Genomic DNA, 24,994 nt, shown 5'->3' on the forward strand with positions numbered 1-24,994 from the left:
ATAGGCACGTGGAGCAGTTGACAAGAAAAAAAATGAATGTTACATTAAACATTATTTTATGATCCATAAAATAAAAACCAAAACAATGATTCAGTCACTTTCAATATTAAAACATTATGATAATACTATAGTTATTAAATTCCATCAAGTGGATTCCAGTTTATGATTACACACCTAAGGTTTTCTAGTTATACGTATTCAGAAGCAGACTACTACTTTACTACCTTCTTCTGGTGGTGCTCTGGAACTGTACAGCTTTCCGAAGGCCACGCAGGTTGCAGGGGATTTAACCCCATCAACCACAAATGCTCCAGGAAATCTTGGCTGTGCCTCTCTCAGAGGCATGGTGAAGATTCATACTCCTGGCTCCTAGCTCTACCACTAAAGCTTAAAATAAGGTACTTAAAATCTATTAATAGAACAAATAACAAAATAACAATTAAATATTAATTGGTGCAAGGGAAGATCTTATACCAGTGCTTACATGATTATAGTGAGGAAACCAGGTCGATTTCTGTAATGAGGTTATTTTTCAAAGGGAGGAGGGCATGCAGAGAAGGCCCCTTGCCTTGTAGCTGGGCCATACTAATTGTACAGCCATCTGGGAAGCTGTGCATCCAGAGAACATCTGACAGAGACTATTTTAACAGGTACAATAAAAGCGTTTGGTAGATGCACTCTCTCAGGTCAGACCAGGCTGACCAACTTCAGCCATTCCTCCCCCATCCCAACCTGCCTCAGCACCACACGCTTCAAAACCAGATCTGACTGGAAGTCACTATGAGGGTGTGCATGCACACAATTTTGGGTGTCACTGAATTGTCTGTGAGAAAGAGGTTCAACACTGCGTTTGCTACTAACAAGTAAAGATTGGCAAAGAATATGTTGGGCAGTAAACCTCTATTAGTGAATTCTCTTTTTGCACTGATAAACACTGCAAGGGAGTAACTGTGGAAAGAATAACTGTGCCTAAAACCTGCCCACCTCATACTACAGGCTACACCACAGAAACACTCATCTTTCAGAAGCTGCTAAGAGAGGTAATTTCTTTTGTCCAGCTATCCTTCTCAAGTAGTAGGAGCTGGGAGAGAGTTCAAAAGTATAGACTGTTGTTGTTTAGTCGTTAAGTCGTGTCTGACTCTTTGTGACCCCATGGACCAGACCATGCCAGGCCCTCCTGTCTTCCACTGCCTCCCGGAGTTGGGTCAAAGCCATCTCGTCCTCCGTCGTCCCCTTCTCCTCTTGCCATCACACTTTCCCAACATCAGGGTCTTTTCCAGAGAGTCTTCTCTTCTCATCAGATGGCCAAAGTACTGGAGCCTCAGCTTCAGGATCTGTCCTTCCAGTGAGCACTCAGTATAGACTAGCCCATTTTTAATGTTATTTCTCAACCATTTAAGGCTGGGCTAAACCCAAGTATTTGCTCTCTCCCTGACAGATCGACATAATTTTCTTAGGTTGTAGAAAGCCTTTCCCAGTCTCCCCACCCCCTACCCCGGATGGTTGCTGATAGAGCACTGGCAGAGAAGACAGGGAAATGGCACAAAAGTGATGACTGTGCACTAAAATAATGACTGTGCTTCTTGTGTGTGTTTGTGCACAGGCAGAAGCATGCTTTAAGCTGGAGGAAGAGTAAATATTTTTGTGGTGTATTAAGCTGTAATATTTGAAACACATTTTTAAGAGATGAACTGAAAGGGGATTAGGGTTTTTCCCTATTTGTGGCAAACTGGACTGAAAGCTTCTGCTATTGAAGCAGAGTAATTACTGTGAACTTCCAAAGCAGATCAGGAACAAAGAAAAAAATATTAAGAATGCAAAAAATAATGGAAGGTAATTTGTCCATTTAAGTCCCAGCAATCATTTGGTTACATGATTTGTGTTGCATATGAATGCCGTACCTTTTCTGGCTAAGCTCAAGCTTGCACTCATTTGCTAACCTCTGATAAGTGATAATAATTACAGGCAGCCCAGCACAACCTGCTCTGTTTTGGAATGTAAACATGTTTTTCTTGTGTCTCCCATGAATTGATTACCCCCCCCCCCAAAAAAAAGCCTTACTGTACGCTTTTTAGAATAAAATCCAAATACTGTGGTACTATTAGTCAATAAACTAGAGTGACTGTAATGATATTAAGAGCAAAAAGTATCATGATGCTCTAAATACTAACATATTTCTGTACTTTTTGCATTTCACTTCATCTGATCTTGCTGTTTGCAATCCACATGTATATTTCTAATTCGAGGTAAAACTTCTTGCAATTGATGGACAGGGTCCATGAAAGTTTATACCATAATGATGTTAGTTTGTAAATTATTTCTTGTTTTTGGTGGACTAGATGGTCTTTAACAAATATATTATCCCTTTATTTACTATAATCAATTTCCGATTTCCCAAAACAGATCTGATCCAGGCTACAAATGAAACAAATGTCAACATTCCTCAAATGGCTGATACACTTTTTGAAAGAGCAACAAACAGTAGTTGGGTAGTTGTGTTCAAAGCCTTAGTTACAACACATCATCTAATGGTTCATGGCAATGAGGTAAGTACAGAGTGTTCTCAAAGCTTATTTTCAATCAAGTATTAGAAATGTAGCTTTAAATTAAATATGGCTTTCCTTTTAATATATTAAATACAATCCAACCTTCCAGTTATTAAAAAAATTGGCAGTTCTTTCTGACTTCCAGATGGTATTATTTCAGCATAGTACTTCCCCTTGGATAACAGGCACAAACAAGTTATTGTGCTGTCTCCTGCTTAAGACAGGGGCTTCTCTACCCTTCTAGAGCAGCTTTTTGTAATGTCAGGGAAGTAGGTTTTGGCTAAGATCAAAGACAGCTCATCTTTTGCAATTTTACTTTCCTTCTTTGATTTTTTTTCTTTTCTCTCTTTTAATTCTTTCAACCGGAAAAAAAATCTAAAGGAAAAAGGATTTCTTTAAAGATTCAGGAATAGGATTGAGATCAAGATACTGTTTCTCTGACTATTCTCGAGAGCTTGGTTAGCAGAGCTAGAGTATGGTCAGGCACCAGAGTGTTTGCCAACACAGCTCTGCATCAAACATGTCAGCAGCTGCTGCTTTTAACCTGCTCTTGATTAGCTTTTTTGTAAAAAGAACCCTGCTCAAATATGTGCCATGAAAGATTGCATAATAATCAAATGTTTCCCAGCCTTTTGTGGCATACATTGGGATAGGTGTTTTTTTAAAAAAATGGTTAGTCAAAAATGGATTAGAAATAGCTGCTGGCAGCACTGTTGATATGAGGCTTCATGGCAGAGACTTTGATGCCTGCTAACCAGCTTTAGCTCTCTAGAATTTCAGCTCTCAGGTTTCATTGGCAGTAGCACCCTCTTATCTGGAGTTCCTTCAGTGCATGAAAACTCCAGTGGTGCCTCTGAGTGCAGAGGCTCCTTATACACAGGCAGTCCAAATCCAAACATATGCAGAATTAAGTTGGGGAAGAGGAGAGAGCAATGGCTTAGTACTTTTCTTGGCCCCAAATGAATGGAGAATGTGGCTGAAGTGACTAAGTTTCTCAGATGGAGGCACTTCAGGATGGAGATACTAAGATATGGATATATACAGGACAACCATTGTATCTACTCTTTTCCCACAAGAAAGAAAACTAATAGGATCCATAAATATTCCATTGAAGTGACCCAGCTGGTTACCAGTAAAGGAATCTGGTTGGCCTCTTCATAGTTATCAAAGTTCATGATAGGACATAATTCTGTGGACATGACAGAGATAAACAAACTTGGATGTTGTGGCCAGCAATTCTGACATATGTGTGCTTTCCCATCAACTCTACTGTTTATACTAATTCTTTGAAAAATGCATGTTCAGTAAGTGGAGTTCATTCTGTCAGCACAACATTGGCTATGGTCGTTCTCTTTTAAGTATGTGTGATATAGGAAATTTAACAGTTTATGAGATCTCCTATCTCAGGACACTGTTCTGTGTCCTGACCTGTACAGAAATAAAGAAACTCTTATTTTGGACTAGCATGAAAAAACAATCTCATACTGAAATTAAACCAAATTGTTTGGCCACTTGTACATCACTTTGGGTGGATTTATCATTCAGAATGTTTTAGAGATTCACAGTGACCTTTTATCCAGTAATTTATCTGACACAATGAAATCTATAAATTGGATTATCATGTTATTTGAATGAAAGGATCACTGTCATGTATTGAAGTTATTTGATCCAGGGCCTGACAGATGTTTTCCTGTTTCCTTTTACAGTTACTTGCACATGCTAAAAATCTGTTCTCAGTTTATTTACTTCATTTATTACTTTGTTTTTATACTACGTGTCTTCTCAAAATGAAGTCAAATTCCTGCCCCCACCTATTTGAAATATATTAGTTCCTTCTCTCAAGTAGAAAATTGTGGTGATATTTAGTGCATTTTGTATAAGCCACTATTTCTCTACAATATGGTAGTCGACTTGTACCTCTGGAACTTCAGGTGTATATTTATAGATTTTGAAAGCTCTTTTTCTGTGACATTGTAGCTTAATTAATATTTTTGTTGAACATCCTACTTACCAGTTAACTTGTCATACTTGATTCTAGGTCTTGCTTTACATAAGCAGTTTGGATGAGATGTACCCAAGGGTAGCCTCTGGTCAGAGCAGGGTGCCTTATCTCATACCTGTAAGATGAAATGCTCACTCTCTGTTTTGGCCACAGGCCCCTGGAGGATGTATCAAGACTTATTGATATTTTACTGGAAAATGTTAGGAATATTAGCATTGTTGTTTCATAGATAGGTAAGCTATGTCAGATATTTAGGATAAAGGTGTAAACATGCTTTTGGTTCCCCTCTCCCCCCAGAAATTCTAATTTTAAAAGGTTATTTTAATCTATAAGGACTTTTATAATTCTTATTAAATCTTTTCATTAAAGTGCCCATATGAAAAATGTAATGTTTTGCTATATGTGTTGCACTAAATTGTACAATTAATTATATGCATATTGGAATCTATCTGATGTAAGTCGTTTCTAGGATATTCCAAAATATTGTCTTCCACTTGAACAGCTGTGCAGAAAACTGAATTGTCTCATGCCTTTTCAGTGTAGAAGGATGCAGTACAGATTTTGGTTTTGTGAAATGAACCACTCCAGAAAGAAGTATTCAAACTGGCTAGAGATGTGTAAGCCATAGCATTAATTAGAGTTGTCATGGTTTTCACCTAGAAAGAAACATGCTTGTGGTCTGTAATGAAATTGCAAGAAGACAGTGTCAATGAGAAAATACAACTAATCTTATCCCTTTCCCTCCCTCTTAGAGGTTTATTCAGTATTTGGCATCTAGAAACACACTATTCAATCTCAGCAATTTTTTGGATAAAAGTGGATCACATGGTAAGATTTGTTTAGTTCATCAATAAAGCTCTAGTTGTATCTGTGCAAAGTTTTTCAAAGTTTTCTCGGGTAGAAATGTTTTATATTATCGCCATGGATTATGAAGTGGATCAATTGGATGAATGCAAATATTTATGAAGAACTTGTGTGATAAAGCTTAAATGTATTCACTGCTCTTCACCTGCAGTACTTTGTGTCCCTGTCCCCAGTATTGAAGTAATAAGTCATACTGACATTATGATTATTTAAGAGAGTTCATATCACTTTTCATTTTAAAAAAATCTCAAAGTGATTTAGAATTTAAAAAACAGAAGATGAAGAAGGTGCAGTAATAAGACAGTAAAGCAAGTGATATAACAATAAAGAATTGCCATATTTCATTAAAATCATTAAAAGCCCTAGGGACAACTGACTAGGGTAGCAGTCAAGAAAATCCCTGACAAATGATGGCAGAAACACACAAGATGCCACACACACCCTCAAACTCTTTGTACAGAGATTATTCAACAAAATACAGAAGGTCCTGCACTGGGCCACAACAAAAGAAACTTCATCAGTCTGCAGTACAGGAAGCAGGACCTCTGTCACACAATAGCGAGACCAGGGTAAGCTAAGGTGGTCTCTCTCAGCTGTTTTTGAAATGTTTATGGTTGCAATAAATGAAAAGTAACATCATGATCTAATTGGCAGCTAGTGCAGAGCTTTTCCACAGTAGAAAATTGCACTAAGGAGCCTAAAGTGTTGTTTTATCATGTACAGTGCCTGGAGTGGTATTTTTCACTAATCAGGTGATATAGAAATTCAACTGATAAATAAACAAGTAATGCCTTCTGCACTTGCTACAATTTTAAAAGAGAGTGTAGACTCACTTTGTTAGCCCTCCTTTAAAATGGAGATGTCTAAAACAATTAGGTAATGCGCCTGAAAATTAACCAGTTTTAAATATTTGTAAATGATGTCAGACACTTTCTGAAGAAACTTATTTTCCTCTGTATGTATCCCTCCCTCAGTAGGAGAAAGAAACTATGAAGGTTTTGCTAGTCCTTTTGATTCAGATCTGCAAGAATTTCAATTTAGGGTTCAATCATGTATTGATTCAATTTATTTCAATTCTGCATGTGTGAATGTCGATTAATTTACCTTGCAAAGGTAATTTTTTTAAAAAGGCATTTTAGTGAATCTCTTATCATAGCAGCAGCTGCCACAAAAACAACAGGAATACATTGCCCACAAAAAAGACAGCCTTACCTCATCTCCCTTCTCTGGATGGCCACTGTCCTAATATTATTATTATTATTTTAAAAAATTCTCAACAGGTATATTGATAAAGCACTTTAGGGCTGTAATTTGGGCTTTAAACTTGTAACACTTTATCAATATATCAATAAAGTTTAATTTCTTTTTTTAAGGGAGTGGTGGGGCCAGGATTGCCCCAGAATCATCAAGATAAAGGAATCTATTTCAGATACTTGCCCAGCATAGTCTGCTAAAATAGTTCAAATAATTGGAAATGAAGCTATTCTTTTCACAACAATGCGAATGGATTCACCAATATATACAACACATGACCGCCTTTTAAAATGCATCGATTCCAAACTGGAGTGAAAATAAAATGATTATTTTGGCTTGTGTGCTCAAGCCCTAATTAGTCTCTTCAACACATTTCAGAAAAAAATTAGAAGGTAAAGTAGTTGATAAGCAGATTCAGTAAGTGGAGGTGAGATCTTGAATAAAACTGCAGTATTTTGGACTCTGCACTTTGCTCACGTCAATATCTCTAAAATGATTCTCATAACATTCTGCTATCATTTGAAATTTAATTTAGTAAATTAAATTTCAGATCATTTAAAAAAAAATTGGTAGGCTGTCCTGCATCTCTCGAGACTTTCATAACATTGTTTGCCATTTGCTCATCCTGCGTTTGTGGGTCTGTTCAGTGTGTGAATTGGGCAATTGTAGGGGCTGTGGGTCCCCCCCCCCTTAGGAGACAGCTGTAATATATAAGAAAGGAGGAAAGAAGTAACGGTACTACTTGATGATCCCCTTCCTAGTAATGCAAAAGGAAAGAGAAAAGGAGAACTTTCTAAGCTGGATTTTTTTCCCCTAGTCTTTGTAAAATAGCAGCATTCTATCCTTTTCTCCAAAGGTGTTAACAAGGAACCCCATACAGAGATGATGGTTACTAAAGCGTGGAACTATGTGCTTAGTCGCTGAATCCTAAAAGGCTACCGCTTTATAGGGCCCCTCTCTGATTTCCTTTATCACCTTGAGTCAAACCCCATTGCATCTATGCTGCATGAGTACCCAGCTGTGATGGATCTAGAGACATAGGAACAGCTGGAGGGGCAATGCTATCTGTGGTCTGTCTTCTGTCCAGTATCAGTTTTTATCCAGAGTTTGTAGGTTACTTTAGTAAAACAAGATCCTCCCTACCCAGTCTTGCCCCCCCCTTTCAACAATGGATCCTTTTCCCTGGTTGTTGATGAGCGTTCATGTTAAGCTGTTTCGACGGTAACAGCTTTTCACACTGAAGTCTTAAGTTTGGGAAAGAAATTATTGGAAAGCTTTATAGTGGAATTTCAAGGGAACTTGAAATCCAAATAGACATGGGCCCAAAGTGGTTCATCCCTGTTTGTCAGGGTGGTGGCAGCACAGGGGCTGCTGTTTCCTTCCCCCCTCCTTCTCTGGCTCCATCCACCGCTCACCAGGCCCAGCATGCTGATAGCTTCCTGCACCTCTTCAACTCATCTTCCAGTCCCAGCAACAGTTCAGGCTTCTGTGCGCCCCCCCCCCCCGCTGATTTCCCACTCAGACAAAAGAGTGGGGCAGAGAAGTCTGTGCATTTCCTCCTCATTGGGAGACTAGCTGATGAGTTGGAAAAAGCAAGCAAGCTGAGCCTGGTGAGTGGCTGATTGACTGAGGAGTCAGGGGAAAGGAGCAGCAACACCAACGCTGTTACCTTTACAAACGGGGATGAACCTTTTCGTGCCCATCTCTAAATCCAAACTATTCCTTTCTTCCTAATCCTTTTATTTCAGTTGTAGCCTTACATGATTTTTAATACATTATTTTTAGAACAAACATATGTAGTAAGTGTATTAAGGACATTTGTCTGGCATTGTCTGTATATCATTCCTTTTGTTGTCTTCACCCTTGGCTATTACATATTGTGATCTCCTTGGGAGCAGGGAACTGTTTTCTCTTCTCTGGGAACTTACTAAGCCGTGTGAACTTTGATGGCATCATATAAATCAGGGAAAGGCAAAAGTTCTTGTGACACTGCCGGGCTGCAAAATCCCACCCACGCTAGCCAGCATTGTCAGTGATTGGGCTTTCTGGGAGTTGGATTCCAACAGCATTTAGAGAGCTGCATTTTGCTCACACCTACAAATAAATAATAACATTTCTATAATAGAAACTTTCAAATGTTGTATGATAATGACAGAGCCTTCATGTGTAGGAGTCCTGTGGTGCAGTGGTTAAACTATAGTACTGCAGTCAAGCCTCTGATCTTGGCCTGAGTTTGATCTTGATGGATCAGGTCGCCGGCTCAAGGTTGACTTGGCCTTCCATCCTTCTGAGGTTGGTAGAACAAGTACCCAACTCACTGAGGGGGCAAGTTGTTGTTTGCATAATTATATTGTAAACCACTCAGAGAGTGCTCCAGCACTGTGGGGCAGTATATAAGTTAAAACAACAAGAATGACAACAACATAAGTTTTATGACTTAATTCTTGGTATACCTAGACGTCAAAGAAAGGTATTGGATACAAAGGACACTAGAGGCTTTTAAGAACAGAATGGACAGATATACTTCAGCTTCCATTGCATGTTTATTTGGCTTTTTTCTGGGTCTGCTAGTACAATTTCTTCATGTCTCGCCTGAAATAGTATTTAGCAAGTTCAGTGAGCATGTCTTGACTGACTGCATGTTGGAATGCAACTCCCTTGAGCACTAACAAGTGACAGCAACTTCAACCTAACAATATAAGGAGGATCAGAATGTGTCCGCCCCATCTTTGAATATTAATTACTTTCCAGTATAGCTCCATAAAGCAAGTAAATTAACTCAGTCTTGTTGACATCCAAAGAACCAAAATGGCTTGAATGCATGTTCTCTGTATGCTGATGTATAAAGTGCCTAGAATCTGTTAATTTGTTGTACAGTGGTTGGATACTGAGAACAGAACTGGATAATGAGGTAATGAAATTTGATAACAGATCATCAGCACACATTCAGCAGAGTAACATAGAGTGACTTGTGGCTGTTAAGATGAGCAGGACAGTTATTCCCCACAGGGGCTTACCAGTATAACCCACTATACGTAATTAGCAAAATATTAGTTTGACAGTAACTTTAATATAGTGCTAAGTCACCCAAAATGAAACAGGCTCATTATTTTCTTTTTGTAACTCTGTAATATGACTCACAAATAATTTTTTCAGTCTGTCCATAGACTGGTATATGTAGATGATTTGTTTTTTACTTGCTCTTCGTAGAATAGGAGAAATGGTTTTAGAAAATATTGCTGAAATCTGGAACGCTGCAATTCTTTCATTCCGTTGTTAAAGATTAATGGGTTAAAAATTGTTCAACAGATTATGGCATCTTTTTCTAGGATATGACATGTCCACCTTTATCAGGCGCTACAGTAGATACTTGAATGAAAAAGCATTTTCCTACAGACAAATGGCATTTGATTTTGCAAGAGTGAAGAAAGGGTAAGCAGTCCTTATAGAATAAAATACTATTGGTGCTAATGTGATAGCCTACATTTTGTTGTAATTATTACTAACACTGCCCTGTTATTCAATTTATGAAGGTTATTAAGAATGGAATTATAGAATGCAAATGTACCAGCATTAAAGCTTGTGAGCTTTCACAAATCTTCTGTAAGATCTTAATCAAAAAACAGGCAGAGCCTTGGAACCAGGCTGAGTCAGGCCTGAAGCAGACTCACTTTAATAAATGGAAGTTTAATTTGTTCTTTCATTGAGTTAAATCAAATATTAGTCCCAGCCAGGGTAAACCCCTTGAAATGGATAGGACTTGTCCGTTACCACTTACTTGAGTCCCATATCAATGGGTTTGTCGTAACATTAGATTTTGTCTTATAGTAGTTATTGAGTTCAGTGGGTTTACTCACAATATAGTACAATGTGGAGTGGACCCATAACGTTTGTTTGCCTTTCACATAAATAGTATTAAATTATTTGAAAAGAAAGGAAAACGGTATAAATTGTATAATTGTATAGTGAACAATGAGGGACATGGTGGTGCTGTGGGCTAAACCGCAGAAGCCTGTGCTGCAGGGTCAGAAGACCAAGCAGTCGTAAGATCGAATCCATGTGACGGAGTGAGCACCCGTCACTTGTCCCAGCTCCCGCCAACCTAGAGGTTCGAAAGCATGCAAATGCGAGTAGATTAATAGGGACCACCTTGGTGGGAAGGTAACAGCGTTCCGTGTCTAAGTCGCACTGGCCATGTGACCACGGAAGATTGTCTTCGGGCAAAACGCTGGCTCTATGGCTTAGAAACGGTGATGAGCACCGCCCCCTAGAGTTGAACACGACTGGACAAAAATTGTCAAGGGGAACCTTAACCTTTACCTTTTTATAGTGAACAATGCTATAGTTGTTTAAATTCTAAGTGTTGCTAGGCATTAGGAAGATACTAATGTGTGTCCTATTCTGTACATAGATTGTTCTGTGTTAAATTCTGAATAAAAATCTGAGCTAAAAGTGGGTCTGTTAAACTGAACTGCTTACATTGTTTTCCCAATCCTGTGTCTACAAAGACTTTATAAGCTGACAGGGCAAAGCCATCTGTACAGTATTCTTCTTCTTTTTTAAAAAAACAAACTCTACCTTAGAGCTAAAAACTGGTTATAAAGGCAGTGTCTATATCTGTTTCAAGATCTTATATTTAACGGTCAAACAACAATAACCCTAAGAAGCAACTGGAGTGGAGACAAATAATAAAAGACATGTGATTAGAGATAGGCATGAACTGTCTATCACAGTTTGTAATGGTTCATTCTTTGGACACAGAGGTGTTCCATGGGCACCCTGGCTTCTCTCTCCCACTTCCTCTGGCAGCTGCTCAGTCAGAGTCTGCGTCCTGGGCTTCCTTGCCCCACTTCTTCCTCTGAGTAGGCACCCAATGGAGGAGGCAGGGGAAAGAAGCCAGGCTGCCTGTGGAACCCCTTTGTCTCCAAAGAACAAAACATTGTGAACTGCCAAACTGGCAGACCATGCCCGTCTCTACAATCAGTTGCTCAATGGAAGCATATGGTTGTGACTGAATGTAGCAGCCCCCATGTCTCTCCTTTTCCCTGGTAATGTTTCGTGTAATAAAATGCTGTTGAATTCACCTGTCCTCACTTCACTGCATTAGTGGCTGCTTTTCAGGATGGAAATTTGCAACACATCGGCATCTCACCATATGTTGTAATAGAATGAAGGAAGCTTATGCAAAGTGGGAGCCCCTGTTTTATTACAATTCCCCTGTAGCCATTTAGGATGCCTATCTCCTCACACGACCAGATAGGCGGGATATAAATAAAATAAATAAATAAATAAATAAATATCTTATCTTGAGAAACTGCTCCTGAAGACCATGCACAATTTGATGACCAAGTCATCAAATAATGCATCCTTATCTTGTAATGGATTTTTCAATTGAGATTGAATTCCCAACATTTTTGAAGGGTTGATCAAAACCTGATTATCAGTTGAAATAGGAAAAGAGAGCAAAACTTTGAGGCTTACATTTATTGTGTGCTTCCTATTTCCAGCATGCTAGGTTGAGACATGATCTGTTCTAACCCCAAGAATAGTAGATATAGATGCTATCCCAAGTGCCATGTTAGTAACTACAATGCTCCAAGTATTGTGTAAAGATTGCAAGTATCTGACCTTCCCCAGCCCAGATAGCTTTTTGCATGCCATTATTAAAGTTTGCAGCATATGATAGATGCCATGTTTTCTATTAAACAGAAACTGTGTATTATTTGTTTCTCATTTGCTGTGGGCTTGTGAAGCAACCACAGCAACTTTAAAAACTCATCAGCTGATGTTTAAACCTAGTTTTATAACCTCATCCTATGAAGGTGTAGTTAATAAATAAAATTGTTCCATTCAGTGGAGTCTTCTATTTAGATGACTAAATTCAAGTATACACTGGATTGCAGCCTTTGATAAAATTGAATTTAATTTTGAATAAAATATAGGTAACAGAAAGAAAATGTGCATGTAGGAGTGCAGTAAGATCATTGATTAGTCTTTGCTTATTAGTTGCTGATAAGCAAGTGGAATAATCAAAGAATCTAAGAAGAAACTAGTTTGAAAATTTCAATTTATATGCTCTGTGTATGTTACGTAACTAAATAGAGGCAAAAAAATATACACATATAACTGCATCTGATTGGAGTGCGAGCAGGACATGGAGACATGGTGACATGAAGAAGTGTTCTGGTTGTTGACAGCTCTTGATTTTGCTGATGTCAGTGAACTTGGCCATCTTTCCCCTGAAACCATAGGTTTTTGTTATTGAGTAGTGAGACACTTAATAATTCTTTTCAAGAATGAAGTTTTGAATAATGGTAATGTAAAACCTAACTTCGATGCTTTAATTTCTTTCCTGATTACTAAACAATGCCTGTGTGGTTGTTTTTGGTGTAATTTTTGTTTTTTGTGTCTCTGCAGGGCTGATGGTGTGATGAGGACAATGGTGCCAGAAAAATTACTGAAGAGCATGCCTATATTACAGGGACAAATAGATGCTCTTCTTGAATTTGATGTAGGTATTTAATATTTCTTTATATCTGTGATAAAAGCAAAATAAGTTTTCACCTGGGATCTCTGATATAGGAAAAAATAAAACCTCACTTCAGGCCACTGGGCTTACACCAAGTTCCTCTCTGTCTCTCTTGCTCTTTCTTGGTTGGCTGGCTGGGTGTTTTTTTTGTTTTTGTTTCTTTGATAGGCTTCTCCAGGCTACAGAAAGAATAAGTAGTTTACAACGGTGTGTTGAATTACACAGAAAAGCTTTTGGTCAATACTTTTTGGCCCACCATAAGTCCATGTTAAACTTTAGCAGCATGCAACTATCAGTGTAGTGTGCATTACACATATTATTACACATATTATTATATTCTGCAGGAAACTGCAGACTACATCTGGTTTCCTTTTTCCAATCTCTTATTTTTTTCACAGGAGAGAAAGAGACAGGACTTTGCTGTTGCTAGAAACCAAAGATGAAGTTCCTTTCTCTGTTCTGTCCCAAGTGTAATGAGCTGAGGTCTTTGTAGTTAACATTTATTGCAGACCTTTTTTCATCTTCGGGGGCATAATTTGTCACTTCATTAAAACAGGTGTAAACTTTCAGTCCTAAGTGTGTCTGAACAATGTATGTGATTGTTAGCATTCTGTATTATGTTGAAAGAAAACCTTGCACCAAATGTTGTAAGTGACAGCAAATAAACTATGGGTTCTTATTTTTGTGTAGGTTCATCCAAATGAATTGACAAATGGGGTTATAAATGCTGCATTTATGCTTCTATTCAAAGATCTCATCAAGCTGTTTGCTTGTTACAATGATGGGGTTATTAACTTATTAGGTAAGTAACTTAGTGAGGCATATTTTAAAAATTACATGGCTGCTGACAGAACAATAATTCTGAAAATCAATCTTGTTTGTGAAGAAGGGACAGTGTTGATTTTTAAACCTAGTATAGACTAACATGACACTCTCTTAAATCCATCACTATGTTACCCATATACAAAATGAGTTGTGAGCTGTGTTAGCTGTATTAGGAAGAATTTAGCTTACAAATCAGGCATGTGTGGATGTCCTTTGAGAAGCCTTAACTTCAAGTATATATAGATTCTGCCTGATGCAGAATATAATGAACAATGTACTGCAGGGTACCTTCTAGCCTGTCCGAGGTGTGCTGTGTTATGAAAATTAACCATGTATATGTGGTTGCTTCTTCATGATGTTTACATGTATTCTGATAATCACTGACACAGATTAGCATCCCTGTTTTGGATATAAAGCAAGGAGGGGAACCTATGGCCCACGGAGGCTGTTTGGCAAGCCATACCATCAGCAGGCTAGGACAAATAGGAAGTCCCTATTATTGCCTCCAGTTACTGATCAGAACTAATAGCAGCCATTATTTGCATGACTAGAAATTATTCAGTATTCCTTTATGACTTTGTGATCCATCCACTTGTTCAAGGTTTGAAGCCCAGCTTTGACAATATATATATATTTTTAAAGTAAACTGTTTGATACATAAGTCTCTGGGTTAATACTGATCCTTACAACTTATGTGTAGTTACTTATTGTCGTGCCTGTCCCTTTACCTCAATAAGACTAGAAGGAATACTGCCAGCGAGGGAGCCCAAAACTTACTGAGTTGGCCAAACTTTTGTGAAGTTTTATTTTTATCATTAATCTTCTAGATGCATTTTCCAGGGTTTTCAGTTCAGGCAAGAGAAAAGAGGAAAAAGAATGTAACAGAAAAAAACACAGTACATTAACAATCCCATTTTCTGCTTGCATACTTCGTATGGGTTCAGACAGAAAATGGTGGCCTCCACAGAACTTCCTAGGGCAGGGGTGGGCAATTAATTTCTATAGGGGGGCACATGAAAAATCTGGACTGTGTTCGGGGGCCGAACCAATTTTACATAAAAATAAAATGAAAGTGATGTTATGATTGTTTTTATTTTAAACTTGTTAATCTTCATGAATACTAAAGAGTTTTTTGCGGTATGTTAAAGATAAGCAAATGATCAACTTTAGACAAAAAACTATAAATGGTTTTGATGTTCAAAAATGTCCACAGGCCGGACAGGAGCAGCTCGCGGGCCGTATGTGGCCCTCGGGCCACACTTTGCCCAGGTCTGCCCTAGGGTGATAGAGAAAAAGCAGGCTTGGTGATATGAAGTCACTACTACACTTTACGTTTGGCATTTTGTTGAGCTTTACCATTCATGGAAGTAAGGTTCTGGAAGTAGTTGCAGCTATTTGGCAAGCTGTCAGGTTGTACAGCAGGTACCACAGCCATTTCTACAACTTTAGGTATAAGCATGATAGCTTCCCAACAAGATTCTGGCATTAAGAATTCGAGTATTGGAGTCTCTTCTCCTTTTTTAAAATTCATTTTTGACATTTCATTTTGAATGAAGATTGATTTATAAATGACAGTAATGCTTTTGAAGGTTAAAAATTATCACATTTCTTTCAGAGAAGTTTTTTGAAATGAAGAAGGGACAATGCAAAGATGCCCTTGAAATCTACAAAAGGTTTCTGACGAGAATGACAAGAGTTTCAGAATTCCTGAAAGTAGCAGAGGTAAATGAAACTTCCACAGTGGCCTAAGTAACTTATTTCTTCGTGCTTTAAAAGTATAATCTTTCTATCAAATACTAACTGTTGAGTGTGTGTGTGTGTGTGTCCAATTCGTATACAGAATACATAAATGAACTATAATTATTCTGCTACTTGCTGAGTTTAATCGAAGAAGTTAGCCAGTCAGAATTTCATTCGAATGTGAAAGACATAACTTGAAGTGTTGTGTGTTTGCTTTTTGTATTCATAATCCACCTTAAAATGGATTGTGTTCCTAAAGGAAACAGTTGCTGAAACTTATTGCCAACTAACTGTGCACACTGAGATTTTTATTCCTCAGTTACTTCCTCGGCTGAAGACACAGAGACCACGTTGCATATAGTTAAATTGTGCAGACTTTTAAAAGAGAGAGAGAGGAAGAGAGGGGGAAGGAGAGAGGCATCTTGTTTCTAGAAATGCATTTTCACAAGTGGAGATCCCTAGACTATGTGGAGAAAGCACTGGTAGCGCAAGCATTTTAAAGATCATAGTATACAGTACATGCAATCTATAACAGGATGTAACAGACTTATGTCAGGTAAGAAACAGATGTTGGAGATAGCCCATAATTAGAGCTGAAAGCACACTGACGTTTCAGATTGACTGAGGATGTCTTTTGTGAAATGAGACTTCAGAGGAGTTCCATGCTTATGCTCTGATGTCAGTCACTAAAGAAAGAAGCTCATTTGACTAATGACAGAAAAGTTCATACTGTAACAGTCATTTACATTAATGAAGAATTTCCCTCTTCCAGTCTATCTGTAAAGTCTGCTTCTGACATCAGTGATTAAGTCTATGTACTGCAGTGGGGAATTTAAGCTCTGTGATGCAGGGGCAAGCTGTCTTGTAAGAATCTTTCACTGCTCCTCTCCTCAGGATGGATGCTGAAGCTGATCACTCTCAGCCAGCACCTGCAGGAACTGGTTGAGAACCCTTTGTTCTTCCTCCCCCTTCCCTCTGTATGCGGAATGGGGACAGAGAATTAAGATGGAATCTCAGGTGGAGGAGATTCACTCTAGTCTTTGGATGGGAAGCTGGCAACATCATCTAGCTTGAGCAGAGTGTTTAGTGAATCTTTGTTCCTCTTCCCTTCCCATAAGTTGAAATACAATATACATATGCTTTTGTCCCATTTCTCCTTTCTGATAGAAATGCAGTTTCAGTATTCAGGGAATTAGGGAACGCTCCATGTTAAGTAAATGCGAGATTTCTTATCTAAGGAATTCTTTTGCATGGATTAGTCAGGAAGTGTGCAAAGTATGAGACATGCTCTATGCATAAAAGAGTGTGTGCACATTCATGTGTGCATGCGTGGAGCCAGAGGCTGGGAGTTCAATTCCCCACTGTGCCTCTTTGACAGGGGCTGGAGTTGATGATCCATAGGGGTCCCTTCTAGCTCTGCAATTCTGAGATCATCATTAGTGTGTTTGGGGTGGACTTATAAATTTTCACAGTAGCTCTTCTAAATGAACAATGCTCCATATTATACTGTGGCTGAAATCCTGCTGGGTGGTTATGCAAAAGGCATGATTTTTGGAAGAAATCTGCCATGTTAAGAAATTTTTATAGGCATTATCCATTGCATGCTGAGTCACACTACTTCGTGCACAACAGATGATGTCTATGGAGATTTCTTAATTTACTGCATTTTGCTTTGAAAATTTATGACTTGTGCATAACTATGTACAGTGGACCCTCGACTTACAGACGGCTCGACTTACAGGCTTTTCGAGTTACAGACTTCTCTGGCTGCAAAATTTAGATTCGACTTGCAGCCAGAGAATCGACTTACAGACCAGAAAAAAAATGGAATAAAAATAGAATAAAAACCACTGGTTATGGGATTAATCGGTTTTCAGTGCATTGTAGGTCAATGGAGATTCGACTTACAGACTTTTCGACTTGCAGCCACCATTCCAATACAGATTAATTCCTTAAGTAGAGGGTCCACTGTAACAGAATTTCAGCCTATGTGTCCTAGAAATACACAGCTCTTAAAGAACATCTACATGTGAAGAAAGAAGTAATAATTACAAATAGACCTTGTCATAGCCCATAAATGAGATAATTATTTCTTAGGTGCAGCAATCAAATTAAGCCTGTCAACTTTTTAAGATTTATATGACATAAAAACCCATTCTGAAACTTTTTTGTTTTTCTTTATCCACAGCAAGTTGGAATCGACAAAGGAGACATTCCGGATCTCACACAAGTAGGTTCTACCGATTTATTTGACCTCATGGGTGGAAATGGTAGCAAAATTTAGCATGCAACCTAATGGCGTTACTTTTCAAAGTCAGGAAATCAGCCATGTTAATTGTTGATCTATTTCTTTTTTTTTTAATTCCAAGAAGAGAAATGTAATTTTTAAGGTCATATTTAATTTAGAAATATATAATGAAAAGGCTGCCAGTTTCCTCTCCCTTTCAGAGGTGCAGACTGATTTTTAAAGTTGAAAGTGTGAGTAGTGCATCTGGGAGAGGATGTCTTTAAAGTTCTGATTCCATGCTGTAATCTAGTTCAGAGCAACACTTTTGCTGGGTTACTTTTCTCTCCAGATAAGAGACTGGTTTAGGGCTGCCATAATACGAAGAAAATCTGAGCAAGAGGGTACATTATCAGGACAGAGTTGGTGTAGCTTGGCAATCAAGAACTTGAGCAGAAAAGCCCCCACTTCAAATCTGTTCCCAGGATGACTTTAAGCAAGTTGCTGCCTCTTGGTTCTTATTTCTATTAATATGGGGTTATATTGTCCTAATTCAAGGGATTGCTTTTGTCTATATGATAATATATATGAACTGCATTTTGAATGTGCAGCTGCATAAAAAAATACTAAATGGTTTCACAAAAATCTAATCTAGGGAAAAAGCACTTTAAAAATATTATTGTGGCATTCTCATCCTCCTTCATTAAGCCTGATTCTTGCACATGAAGTCTTTCCAGCATTTCTCAACTACAGTGGTACCTCGCTAGATGATGACCCTGCTGTACGACGAATCCCCAGGACGGTGACTTTTTGCAATTGCTATAGCAATTCGCAAAACAGTCATTCCTATGGGGAAATTCCACTGGACATCGATTAGGTCCACGCTTTGCGAACCGTTTGTTCGCAAGACGACAATTTTTCCAGCTCCGCAAAACGGCTGCCCTGTGTTTTCCGGAACCATGCTTCGCAGGGCAGCCATTTTAACAGCTGATTGGCGCTCAGAAAATGTCTTCCCCTATGGGCGATCTTCGCTGGATGACGAGGTAATTTCCCTGTTGGAACGCGTTAAACAAGTTTCAATGCATTCCAGTGGGGAAAGGCTTTTCACATGACAATGATTTCGCTTACCAGCAATTTTCCCGGAATGGATTATCGTCATGCGGGACATCACTGTATTCTTAAATTTTTTTAGATTAAGTCTTACTGAAGTGAAGTCCTACTTCGTACTTTTCAGCTAAGCATTTGTATGGCACTTTTACATCTCTTTTTGGAAAGTACTTAACAAGTTAGTGAATTAAAGAGCTGTGCAAAATTGTAAAACTAGAAATAATCACTGAAAGAAATATATTGTACTTCCTTTTGTTAGTCCAAAGGAGTCATTGTCAAAGATGTCTCATCACGTTCTTCATAGGAATATCTAGATTCTTTTATTGGTTTTGTTCTTGCAGTGTTCCTATTTTATTTCTGTTCAGTAAGCTGTTTGTTGCCTCCACCAACTCTTGTAATAGTTTGGAGACTGCATAAATATATCCATGGCATCTAGAACAGACCTACAAAGTGCTATCAAGCTGTGCTTGGGTTTTCACTACTGTTACAATTTAAAAAATTATTTATAGGAAACACTGCAAGTGTTCCATCTTATTTTTTCCCCATTGTATTTTTGTGGTAGATGGGGAAGCTCAAATGTACTTCAGTACTGGAAATACCTTGGTATTGGCCTTCTTGATACTAAAGATTCTTTGCTTAGCAACTATTCTTAATAACAAATATTTTTGACAGTACGTCCACAAGTGAAAACTAAGCCCTGAAACGGCTTATTCTGATTTAATATTTTGCGTAAGGTATTTGTTCTGAAACACACTCAGAATTCATTGTAGGCTTGGATTTATTTACAGTATTTTTAAAACTTATCTATGTACCCTATGACAGTGGTCCCCAACCTTTTTGGGACCGCAGACAGGCTGAGCCTCTGAGGAAGGTGGGGCACCCCCCATGCTTGCGCAGGAATGCGCGGACACTCTCGGGCGCATACATAAAGCAGTGGGGGAGTGCCCTTCAGTGGCAGTGTGAGTGCTCCCCCACCCCTCACGCATGCGCAGGAGCACCTGCACGCATGCCCACACAGGCATTTGCGTGAAAGGATGGGGGAGTGCTCACACCAGTACTGGCACATGTGTGTTTGTGCAAAGCAGCTGTGGGGAGGGGAGTGCATGCGTGGGGGGAGGTTTGTCTCTGCACCCCAGTCTGGCTCAGGCCACAGACTTTCACCAGGCCGCGGACTGGGGGTTGACGACCTCTGCCCTATGGTATGTGAGAATCAGTTGTCACTTCTTGTGGATGCCTTGCTTTTGAGATGCACATTTAGTCTATCAACTGTAGATTAGGAATCTGCATGCGACTGTTTCTTGGTTTTCCTTTTGTCTGTGCACAGCATTTTCATATTATGACTCACTCAAGTGAGCAACCATTAGGACAGACCCATATACTTATCCACTGAGAAACTATATTGGTTTTTTAAGATATTGATAATAGAATAATGGAGTTGGAAGGAGCCTCTCAGGCCATTGAGTCTAACTCCCTGCTCAATGTAGGAATTGAATCATACCTGACAGTTGTTTAATTTTCTCTTGAATGCCTCCAATGTTGCAGTGCTCACCACCTCCCAAGGTTCCATTGTCATATTATTCTAACAGCTAGAAAGTTTTCCCTGATATTCAACTGAAATCTGGCTTCCTATAACTTGAGCCCATTATTACAGGTCCTGTACCCTGGGATGATTGAGAACAGATTTCAATCTGCCCCTCCTCTTTTTTTATTACTTAATGGGTTCAAGTTTTAGGAAGACAGATTTTGGTTTAATATCAAGAAAAACTTCCTAATGGCAAGAGCAGTATGACAGTGGAACCAGTTATCTCAGAAGGTGGTGACCGCTCCAACACTGGATGCATTCGAAAGAAAGTTAGACAGCCATTTGTTAGTTTTACTCTGATTTAGTTTCCTTCATTAAGCAAATGGTTGGACTCATTGGCCTTAGAGGCCCCTTCCAACTCCATAATTATTCTATTAATATGTGCAATCTAATGAGTAGTTTCACCAATCAGATTTCACTGTTCATTTTTAATCATAAGAGAGCTAGCAAAATAAATAAATTGTTGGTTTGTAATAATTCTTAATTCTAATTCTTACTTCTGAGTTCCTCTATTTGTCTGTTGACATATTTTACCTACACAAGTAACACCATCAGTAATGTGAAGTGAAAAATGCATGCACACATTGCAATCTGGGCATGTCTAGTCAGAAGTAGAATTTGGTGGAATTTAATTCCCAGGTATATCTGAGTAGGATTATATGCCTTACACGAATTAATACTGAATCTTTGTGAAAGTAATAATTTGTCAGATTGGAGAGCGCCTCTGAAGGTCTTTTATTTATGTTGAATTGTCTCCTCATCTTTGCAATATTTTGTTAAGGATTTTGTGACTGACTTTAAAGCTGATGCAGCTATCCAGTTGAGGATCAAATTGAGATCTGGTGGTGGCAGCTTAATTGAGATGCATCACCACCCCCACCCCCAAACCCCTTCCTCTTGGAAGGTGTGTACTTTCCAATCATGCTAAATCTGGTGCCTTCTCAGTAAACTAGCTATAGGTCCTATGCCTTCATGTTTTCTTTTTTGACCATTGTATAATGTGGTGAACTTGATTGACATAAATATGTACTGTAGTCCCATGGCAGGTTAGTTGACAGCACAGATTATATTGTTTGGCTCCCAGTTGTAGTTACGTATCACCTTGTGATAATGGAATGCTATTTAACTACTCTCCCTGAATCATCTTGATAAGCCTGGGTGTAATATGCTAGTATTTTGTACTCACAAGTATTGAGTGATTTTGATTTATAGTCTTGATTTACAGAGATTCCCATTTTCATTCAGCTGCTGGTATAGGATCCTAATAATTAGCAGAATTCAGTTTTTGGCAACATATTTATGGGTTTTTTTTGTTTACATCTTTTTGTCTCATTATCTTTGTTCTTGGAATTCTGGGAGAAAGCAGTTTCTAAGTCTTCACCTAACTTCAAATTCTTGTAAGGCTTAAACACATGTAGAAACTTTCAGAAAGTAAAGAAAATGTATGGATAGATATACAGTATGTAAATAAGCAAAGTGAACATTTACATAAATGCATTGGTGTCATTCAGAGCAGCAAATAGTTATTAATTAACATGTTTTCCCATAAAATTCCTAGCTGCATGCCCAGTCATACATCTGGGGACTAAATAATTAGCAGCTGTTGGCCACTCGTCCTATGCCAGTTCACAGATGCAAGTATAAATATTCACTTAGACTCTGACCAGTGAGTCAGTGAGTCATGATCATGGTCTCTCTAGCCCCGCCATGCTGTTTTAAGAGTGGTTATCCAAGGACTCTGGCAGAGGCCTTAGTGCTGCTATCAAGATTTTGGCAGTCAAAGCTGGAGGTTGTAGTTTGAGTGCTAGTGCCATTAAATATATATTTCCTTAGTAGAACTCTTAAAAATCTTCCCACCTAATAGTGGACATGAATTGCATTTTTTCAAGAGTAAAGTTGGACCTCATTACCATTCATAAGGTACCTTTATCCCTCTTCAAAACAAAATAATGGAAAACATTGTCTACATCCCAGGAAGACCTCCAGGAAGCAAGACCAGGAGTGTGTCTGTAAATGATACAGGTTAGAAGCAAGTACACATGGATTATTTCCACTTTCACAATTTCACAGCCCACTGTTTCTGAACTAACATACTGTCCTATGAAATACAGTAGTTTAACTGAACACTCTAGAATTCTTTGTTTGGGTTTGGGACTATTGGTGTAGAAGGGAATCTCCAAGGATTTAGAGCTTTGTGTTGCTAGTTCACTTTTGACTGCAAGCTTTGCACATAGTTACATATGAACTGTTTAATCACAGAGTAAATCTATTTTATGTATGAGAAAAACCTTAGGTATTGTTGATCAGTGTTCTTTGTGATCCGAAATGTGATTATAATAATGGCGAGTCTCCTTTTAAAGACTATACAATTGATGAACTGGTAAATTTGAATAAAATATAGTTCGTGTCTTTTTTTTTTTTTTTTACCTCTGGAGGTTTTCTCCTTGGTGACTGAGTTCATGGAAATCTCCTTATCTAGGCACTATTTTTATTCTGGGGTAGCTAAGGACACTCTTAATTGTTCTTACTGAACTCACTTTCTTTTCTCATTGTAACAACAGTAAGAGCATATTTAAAGGGTGTAGGAAGTTACTTAGGGTGAAAGAGGAGAGCACAAAAATGGTCTGAAGCTCAACATTAAAAAAAACACTAAGATCATGGCCACTGGTCCCATCGCCTCCTGGCAAATAGAAGGAGAAGATATGGAGGCAGTGACAGATTTCACTTTCTTGGGCTCCATGATCACTGCAGATGGTGACAGCAGCCATGAAATTAAAGGACTCCTGCTTCTTGGGAGGAAAGCGATGACAAACCTTGACAGCATCTTAAAAAGCAGAGACATCACCTTGCCAACAAAAGTCCGAATAGTCAAAGCTATGGTTTTTCCAGTAGCTATGTATGGAAGTGAGAGCTGGACCATACCGAAGGCTAACTGCCGAAAAATTGATGCTTTTGAATTGTGGTGCTGGAGGAGACTCTTGAGAGTCCCCTGGACTGCAAGGAGAACAAACCTATCAGTTCTGAAGGAGATCAACCCTGAGTGCTCACTGGAAGGACAGATCCTGAAGCTGAGGCTCCAATACTTTGACCATCTCATGAGAAGAGAAGACTCCCTGGAAAAGACCTTGATGTTGGGAAAGTGTGAAGGCAAGAGGAGAAGGGGATGACAGAGGACAATATGGTTGGACAGTGTCATCTGGTCCATGGGGTCACGAAGAGTCAGACATGACTTAAAAACTAAACAACAACAGGAAGTTACTATAAAACCTGGATAAATCTGGGTGGGGTCAATTAAATTGCACTGAACTGTACCAGCAGTATTAATATTGCGTGTCCAGACTTTAATTTAATTTTGAAACTACAGTTTTGAAAGTAAAATACTTTCTTCTGACCCTTAAAAAAAACCTGGGTGCCCAAAGAATAAGTGGGCCATTAATTCTATGAAATTCTATGGAAGATTCAAACCTGTAGGATAAATCTGGTATTTGATATTGAATAAGATATTGTAAGAAAGACAGAGCTTCTGCCACCCTCTTCAGCACTCATAGACCTGTGATGTCTAGTACAGCACAAAACATATAATTGAACCATATTTCTGTCTGATCCCCCCTCATACTATTGGTCAGTATGTGTGAGTGGACATGTTGTGATTACAATTTAGTATGCCTTGTGTTAATTCAGTGTAGCCTCCAGAGGTGTTCAATTACAATTCTGGTAATGGAGGTGAGAGATCAAAAAAGGGAAGTAGCAGCTTCACTCTGCCCTCTATTGAAATTCTGTTTCTACACAGAAGGGTGAAAAATGACTAAGCTAATTAGGTTGAATGCACAAATTCTGCATGCAAATACATATTTTAGTGTTATTGATTACGTTGACCTGTGATTGCCTGTGTTGTTGTTAATTTATAATATATTCACAGTCTCTTTAAAAGCATGGTGTCCAGCCAGTATTTTCTGAAATATACCAAAAGGGTTATTGTACTTTTGCTAAAAACTACCGTGTTTCCCTGAAAATAAGACACGGTCTTATATTAATTTTTGCTCCAAAAATGCATTAAGGCTTACTTTCAGGGGATGTTTAATTTAACAGTCACGTCATCATCTGATTGCTACACAATGCTGCACAATGGTGGAAGGCGGGGTTTCACTTAACTGGTGCCTAGAGTGGTCGAAATGACTAGATAGTCAGGGTATAAATACAATAAATAAATAAAAATAAATAAAAATTATTTTGGGGGTGGGGCTTATATTATGAGCACCCTGAAAAATCATACTAAAGCTTATTTTCAAGTTAGGTCTTATTTTGGGGGAAACAGGATATG

General features: G+C 38.5%; 1 protein-coding gene across 3 annotated transcripts in view; it reads left to right on the top strand.

Moving 5' to 3' along the window:
- Positions 1-24,994, top strand: part of SNAP91 (synaptosome associated protein 91) — an 89,352-nt gene that overhangs the window by 25,006 nt on the left and 39,352 nt on the right. For all 3 annotated transcript variants that reach the window (XM_020793423.3, XM_072999131.2, XM_072999134.2), the window contains exons 3-9: positions 2,404-2,546; positions 5,301-5,376; positions 9,996-10,098; positions 13,084-13,177; positions 13,886-13,997; positions 15,636-15,742; positions 17,949-17,990. In XM_020793423.3, the coding sequence (XP_020649082.3) occupies positions 2,404-2,546; positions 5,301-5,376; positions 9,996-10,098; positions 13,084-13,177; positions 13,886-13,997; positions 15,636-15,742; positions 17,949-17,990 (677 nt within the window). The remainder of the gene's footprint in view (positions 1-2,403; positions 2,547-5,300; positions 5,377-9,995; positions 10,099-13,083; positions 13,178-13,885; positions 13,998-15,635; positions 15,743-17,948; positions 17,991-24,994) is intronic.

The sequence above is a fragment of the Pogona vitticeps genome, chromosome 1 (assembly GCF_051106095.1).
Source record: "Pogona vitticeps strain Pit_001003342236 chromosome 1, PviZW2.1, whole genome shotgun sequence".
Taxonomy (NCBI): domain Eukaryota; kingdom Metazoa; phylum Chordata; class Lepidosauria; order Squamata; family Agamidae; genus Pogona; species Pogona vitticeps.